Genomic DNA, 7628 nt, shown 5'->3' on the forward strand with positions numbered 1-7628 from the left:
TATGACTTTTTAAGGTATGTCTTGCTACTGCTTTAGCATCTATGGCTGAATGTGAAATGGATTAAAGTGACTATTTGAGAGTGTACTTTTTTTTTTAGGTGCAAAATTCCCTATCAAATGGACAGCACCAGAGGCAATTAACTATGGATCTTTCACTATTAAATCTGATGTGTGGTCATTTGGGATTCTCCTGTATGAAATTGTTACATATGGAAAGATTCCTTATCCAGGTATGGGCCTGTGGTTTTACTCTGTATTTATACTTTGGTGCTAAAAGGCAAAGAAAATATTCAGGGAAAGAGCTGGCATCTGACAGTAGTGACACCAGTGATCGGAAAAATGTCTTACAGGTTAATCTTACTGCTTTGAAAACTTAGTCACTGTGTGTGTGAGACACATGCCTCTCCAGGGTAAATTTAGCAAACAGACTAATGGCACCATGGTTATATAGTCATTTTTATATATTCAAAAGGTGCTACAACTGCAGCAAATGCAGATCCTGCATTTATGACACCCCTGTTTTGTGGACAGAAGAAGCACAGTCCCATGGCGAGATGCAGTGCTGCAAGTTCTAACAGTGCTCTGTAGGCTGCTGGGGATTTTAATAGCATAATATGTGAAGATACTAAGAAAGCATATTTTCACAAGCAAATAGGCTGTAATAATTTGTCAGTGCTAGCTAGTCTAAACAAATATGGAAGCAGACCCCAAAGCAGTGCTGGTGTACCACTAGAAATGCTTACTCTTTGTTGTTCCATACAGTCAGGTGCAGGGCCTGTGCACATCAAATGGAGCTGCCTTGGGTAGCTCTGAGATGGCCATGTGCTTCATGTTTCATTTTTCATTGTTAAACAGAATATATGTTAATGTTTCCAGCACACAGAGACACCTTGTATGAAGGTTGCATAGAATTGTTACATCTCAGGCATAGATGATTAATTCTGGGCAACAGACTGCATTCATTTAAGCTTACTGAGGTTATAGAAAATTGCCCTAAATTCCCTTCTCTTGTGGGCAGATGCGGAAAATACAGCCATATTCATCTGTACTGCACCTTTCATAGGCAGAGTAGCTTCTGAGAAGAACCTTGGGATCCTGACAGGAAAGGGAGACCAGATAGTTCATCCAAGCAAAGTTTTCCCAGTGCTTCCAGTGCAGCAGCTCTTGCTGTTTAAACAGTGAAAACATTTCATGAACAGCTGGAATTCTGCATCTTGAACTGCCAGAGATGGTCAAGAGGCAGACCTAAGTCCCTGAAGTGACAGTGGGCTGAACACCTCTGGACACAGGGAGATGGGAAATCCCACAAGACTCGGGCTGTGGGAAAGGGGTGATGATGGCAACCAACTTTACACTGCTATGGAAGAACATGGGGGCTTTCCATACAAGAGGTAGAGCCAAACAAGACATTCTTATGGCACAGTTCTGGGTCAGGAAAACACTTAGGTTTAAGACTAGCCCCCTTAAACTTCAAGAGGTGATGGGGCTGCTTGCACAGCTTGGTGCTCTGGTGAGAGCCTGTAGGTGAGGGCTATGAAATACTTGATGGCACAGCAGGTCCTCCCAAAGCTCTTCTTACACAGTGCTCATGTCCCAAGGAAGGATCAGAGGGGAGATGTGGGCAGCCAAGTAATGCATGGCTCTTCCCACAGTCAAGATACTTTTTTTCACCCCCACCATTTGCACTTGCCTGTGTGTACAGACAGTTCCTGCACTGAACTGGGCTCACAAGATTATTTCTGAAGAATTTCTGCTTAGAAAATGGTCTTTCTCTGAGCAAACCTACAAGGTCACCTGGGAACCAGCACTACAAAAATACAAAAGCAAATCCAATACTTAATTCTGCAGCTAAATCGTTCTCTTTACCTTCATAAGCCACATCATGGTTTTATTCTAAGAACAAAGTCAATCTGTACAGCAGATATGGTACTGCTGGACTGCTGGGGGAAAATCTCTCTTCGAGGGGAAGTCTGGGCAACTGGTTTTTTTAATGTGGGAGCATTTTTATGGGCACCATAAATACTCCATGCACTGTGGATTCATTTATCAACCAGCAGTTCCATATGGAAGGTTCTTGACTGCATATTAGAAGATTTTAATTGTTTGCAGGTGTTGTTTGCATTAAAATGGAAGAGAGAGATATATCTATTTTAAATAGAAGTTCAAATTGAAATAACCTGTTGGACTGAAAGTTGATTCTGAGAATCAGAATCACAGGAAAATACAGGGGTGACCAATCTACTTTACATGAAGAGATATGACAGATTTGGGCAAATTACCCCAGCACGGCAATAGTGACCGGGTGATAGGTTGCAACCAGTAGCCACTGGACAGAACCAGTAAATTGATTTTTCACTTCTAATGGGAATGCTTCAAATTTTCAATTATTTTCAATTATTAACCAGCTCTAGCAACCAGAGTATTCAGCATATAGCTGCATATGAAACAGTTGGAGCTGAAACTGGCAAGTAGCTAATACCTGTCCTCAACTTGGTAGGAAGCATTTCTAGCCTAGAACTTGGAGCTTTTGTGATCTTTGTTCTTAAATTCAAATCCTGTTTCTCCTCCTGAGAAACTCAAAGCCATTAGTGGAACTGCAGTTTCAGGAACTACCTCTGAAATACAAAACAACTATCTGATTCTCAGGGCACATAAGTTGAATTGGTAGTTAAAATCTAATTTCTGGGTGATTACATAGTGTGTCAGTACTGGCAACATCCATAATCACTTTCCAGTTCTGTCTGCTGTTCTTCACAAGGTATGGCCCTTTCTGTACAGTGAGATTCTTTCCCCATCCACTCTGTTCACACCATTTGCCAGGCCCTCACATAAAGAAAATGTGTCTTTGTGAAACCTAACAGGTACCACAGCATAAATTAACAGACATGTAGCAAAACTTAGTATTCAAGAGAGTGTGTGATAAACATGGATGTAGGATATATTTCTTTTACTGATTCGGATATGATAAGATAGATAATTCTTTAGCTACAGAAAGAAAATATTGAAACAGTTTTTAAAAGGTAAAGTTAAGGAAGTAGCTATTTTGAGAATACTGCTTGGACTGTGGGTAACTGGTTTTGTTTTAAATAAAACCCCAAATCCATGGAAGCATGTACATGACATATTTACTATGGGATACTGATAAAAGTGTTTTCAGTTTTTGCTTCTGAACTCAAATGGATATTAAACAGATAGTTTTCCTGCAACGTAGCTGAAACACAGGCTTTGACCTTAGAATTCACAATGTAACAATTGGTCCTGCAGACAACAGATCTAAGAACAATCCTATAAAGTACTTAAACTCAAAAAATCATGCCCATTCTGCACAAAAGGCCAGTAGCAGCAGTCTTTATGTAGCAGCACAGTTAACTAAGATTTTGTATAGTAGGAATAACTGGTTTACTGCATATATTTTATACAATTCATTTCTTTAGGTTCAAGCAGTCTAATCACTGTTCTCTATAAAATGCTTTATTGACTTTCTTCCTGTATTTAATTTGTCTCTATATAGCAGTAATTCCTTATTCTATGACAACATGCCCTTTCCCTACTTTGAAATACTTCTTTTCTGCACATGGGCAATATTAGTTCAGGAAAACTTCCCTTCTCCTTCCAGAGAGGAACTGAAAATACAAAAGATGTGCCCAAAGTAAGCACTTTGATCCAGACTCAGATTACATGGCTGAGGGTATTTTTGGAAAAGCTTAAAGCCAACAGGCTTGAACTGAAGTCAACTATATGAACTATGGTCATCTTGAATAATCCAAGTCGTTATACTGGATGAAGTTGTCAGTTGGTTGTAATTCAAATGTGTCCTTACCTGCCAAGTGGCTTAACCCATAGCCATAGCAGTCAGATAATACATACAAAGGCCTGCAGAGTCTGCAGCAGCAGAGCTGCACCAAGGATTCAGGGGAGCACCACATCTGCAGCTCCACTCTTGCTCCTTGCTCAGAGCAGGACCCATCCTGCCCCTCTCAGCCGAGCAGAGCTGCTCTGCTGCGTCTCTGGGGCGCTGCTGTGTGCAGGAGTCTGCCCTGCATGGCCCTGACCAGAGGGTGAATGGCCTGAGAAAACCTGGAGGAGCTGTAGTCTTGGGCAGAACTGCACCACATGGAGCATTTAGCCTGAGGAGGGGCCAGTGGCTGAGAGGTCTGGGATATCCTTCTCAAAAGGGAAAGCCGCCCGTGGTGAGAGTGAATCTCTGGGCTGAAGCACAGGCACTTCCTGCATGCCCAGCCATCAGAACAAACAGCAGTCACTGAGTACAGAAAAGAGTCTGTGTCCAGAGAAGGCAATGCACCACTGGGTTGATTAGATTTGCAGAGGAAGGGATAAGCTCAAAGACAGGTTTCTGGATAGGAAGTGGTGAGCCTAAAATAGCAAAAGCTGGATAGCATAGCTGACCTTCTGAGAGTAGGTGTTGAAATTGTTCTGTGAACCAGTCTCTGAAGGGTTTGATAACAGGGGGAGGGGTGACAGGAAATTAAAAAAAACAGGGAGGAGGATGGAGCCCTGGGCAGGACTCTCTCATGTGACATTAGCTGGCACATGAGATGCAGGATGCACTGCTGGTACTTACAGTTCTTATCTTCTGAAAGAAAAAGCATAGCAGGGAAAAAAAGCAAAGCTCAGCATAGCTGGCAAGATGGTTTTGCATGACAGGAATAGGACAAGAGGGGAAACTGCCTATTACAATTAATGATTTCATGAGTCACTGTCCAGTATCAACAGCATTTACACAAAAGCTGATGTAGAAGAAAACCTGAAACCTTTGGGAAGGCTGCCTGGCAGTGTGGTCAAACAAGGAGGCTGCTCTCCATCTCAGAATGGATGGGTCTCCAGCAAGCAGAGCACTAGCTTTGCAGCTAGAGATGGAGGCTGGTGCCAGGGTGGGCATTTGCTGGGAATCACAACACCACAGGAAGCAGAATAAATGGGGACAGGACTGGTCAGAACAGAACACAGATGGGTCTGAAGACAAGAATTGTGATTTTTCCCACTGTTTTGTTAGACTTGGCGCCAAAGAGCTTGTGATGCTCAACTGCAGAAATGGAAAACTTCCCACCAGCATTTTCAGAGCAAGTCCCTCATTGCTGGTGCACACCTCAACCTTGTTTATTGAACTCATGCTGGGAGCTACCTTTAATAAGTAGCAAGGGTCTTATACTAATGGGTGAACATCTTTACAATGAAGTAAAAAACAAGAAAAAATAATTTCTCTAGGAATGGAAATAATTTCATCAAAATTTTTTTTTGAAGGTATGAGCAATTCTGATGTGATGGTTGCTCTTCAGCGTGGGTACCGAATGCCACGCATGGAAACCTGCCCAGCTGAGCTTTATGATATCATGAAAACATGCTGGAAAGACAAGGCAGAAGAGAGGCCGACCTTTGATTACCTACAGAGTGTGCTTGATGACTTCTACACAGCAACAGAAGGGCAGTATCAGCAACAGCCATAGAACAAGGAACACCTTTTCTATTGCCACAGATCATCGGCAGAGACTATCATTAGAACAGACTGCTCAAACCAGTTACTTCATGCATTCAGATGTCTTAACTGAGCATGGAAGCTGAAATGCTGAAGGAAAGAATAATTCTGCAGAGAAATCATGTTTTTATTTGGTTAAAGCAGTTCCTCTAAAGCTTCAAGTTCTCCTTAAAGGCTCTGTGTTTTGCATGTGTAGAAACACCCTAAAGCAAACAGGCTTTTTGGGGTGGGGAGGGAGAAGGAAGGAAAGCAGTCATGACCTGGTACAGCTTAACAAGACCTTCTTAGGATCTAAGTCATGCAATATGTTACAAGGAGACCTTGATAAAAGGGTTGAGAGGATGCATCAACAGCTGTTTTCAAAACAAAAAGTCACAAAGGAGAACTTAGAGATTTAAGACATGGTGACATTCTTAAATCATCTTTTTTGAAATACAGCATATTGCAAAAATTATTTTTATAACTTTGTTACTTCACATTAGTATCAGGCATACTGTCACCTCTTGTAAGACTTTCTAAACAGTGTCAAGGTTTCCTTTGAGGAAGAGTTATATATGTAATTCTTTACACTGAAAAAAGTTCTGCTTTACTGCTGTAAAACCCTAAATTTAAAATCATTTTCAAAGCACTGTGAAACCATCACAGATGGCAGAAGTGCAAGACGAACACACATGACTGCAGATGTGGCAGCACACCTCTCTGTGTCCAACCTTCAGCTTCCTACAAGGCCAAAGTCACCATCTGAAGTTCATGGAAAAGCACAGGATTTTGAAGGAAGTTAATACTTTCATTGCAGTCGCTGAAACTGTTACCAGTGAAAATATTTTAATCATTTTTAATCCTCTGCAGTTATTCAAGAATATTCCTTATATTTTTGCTGCTTTAATCAACTAACCTCAAATCTGTTTGAGACCTAAAACTAGCTCTAGCTATATCAAAAACAATTTGTGGAAACATGCAATAAGGTATCAAATTACATTGCAGTGACACTGTCATTCGTTGCTCAGTATTACAAATCTAATTCTTAAAGTAAATGCAATTTGCTAAGCTCTTTACATTGAATTGTTCCATCAAGTTACTTACCCAAACAGATGAGCTAGTGCAATTGCAATGTAACCACAGCATAGATTACTTCTTTCTCAAAGTGACACTGGTTCTTAAAACTGAAACCCAGTGCACATCTTTGCCATCCTTCAGCCCAATTATTTAGGCAAATGGTACTTTGCAGAAGCTTAAAACCTTTCTGTGAAAGCTTCAGTGTGCCTGCAGTTGAAGCTCAGCAGCAGAAGTATTTGTGGCTTTTCTTTTCCAGTGGCTTCCTTCAGTCTGTGCAGTTTAAACAGACTATCAGTTAAATATGTAAATAGTTTCTATTGTATGGTGATTTTTAAATTTAATAAACACTTAATCTGAAGCAAGTTGTATGGCAGTAATTTGAGATAAAACAAACAGCTGATGTTCTGTCCAGTGGTAGCTTCACATGGAACATGGAAATCTCTGATTATCACCACAACCAAGACAAATGGATTCTGCTTTCCTTACACCCAGTCAATTTGAGAAACTGAAAAGGACCAAACCAACCATTTTTGCATCCTTCTTGTGATTTGTGATCGTGCTGGAGGGGGTGAAGAGAATAACCAACTCTCAGCTGTTCCTGAAAATAGCTTCTCAAAAGCCTTTAATGCATAGCTACACTGTGCTTTAGCAACTCTTGGGAAAACATTAACAGTTCAGTACTGGCCAGTAGTTCACTACAGGCTTCATATTATTTTAAGACTGAAAAAAAAAAAAAAAAAAAAAAAGGAAGAAGGAAAAAAAAATGCTCAAGATAATGTAACTTTGACTTTGAAACCGTTTCCTGTAGCCAACCAAAGAGCTCTGGGAACTCTGAGGGAGCACAGAAAGAACAGCTGCTCAGGAAATAGGTTAGAGGCAGTGGTACATAAAGTTGCTAGACAGGCTGCTAAGGTGTAGCACAAGGTAGTTTGAAATGGCATTATGGAAATTTTCCAGTATGAGCCTGTTCTGATGATTTTTAAACTTCTGTTTTAATTGCTTTTCCTAAAGCAATTTTTACATAATAACTTTCTTAGTCAAGAGATCAACATTTGGTGTCTCATAACTACATCAAAAT

The 7628-nt window shown here is 40.7% G+C and overlaps 1 protein-coding gene across 6 annotated transcripts in view; it reads left to right on the top strand.

Annotated features, from left to right (window-relative positions):
* LYN (LYN proto-oncogene, Src family tyrosine kinase) overlaps positions 1-6908 on the top strand; it is a 49987-nt gene extending 43079 nt beyond the window's left edge. For all 6 annotated transcript variants that reach the window (XM_066331200.1, XM_066331208.1, XM_066331235.1 and 3 more), the window contains exons 12-13: positions 99-230; positions 5263-6908. In XM_066331200.1, the coding sequence (XP_066187297.1) occupies positions 99-230; positions 5263-5465 (335 nt within the window). In that variant the 3' untranslated portion in view covers positions 5466-6908. The remainder of the gene's footprint in view (positions 1-98; positions 231-5262) is intronic.
* The last annotated feature ends 720 nt before the right edge of the window (positions 6909-7628 follow it).

This window comes from Sylvia atricapilla, chromosome 1 (genome assembly GCF_009819655.1).
Source record: "Sylvia atricapilla isolate bSylAtr1 chromosome 1, bSylAtr1.pri, whole genome shotgun sequence".
Taxonomy (NCBI): domain Eukaryota; kingdom Metazoa; phylum Chordata; class Aves; order Passeriformes; family Sylviidae; genus Sylvia; species Sylvia atricapilla.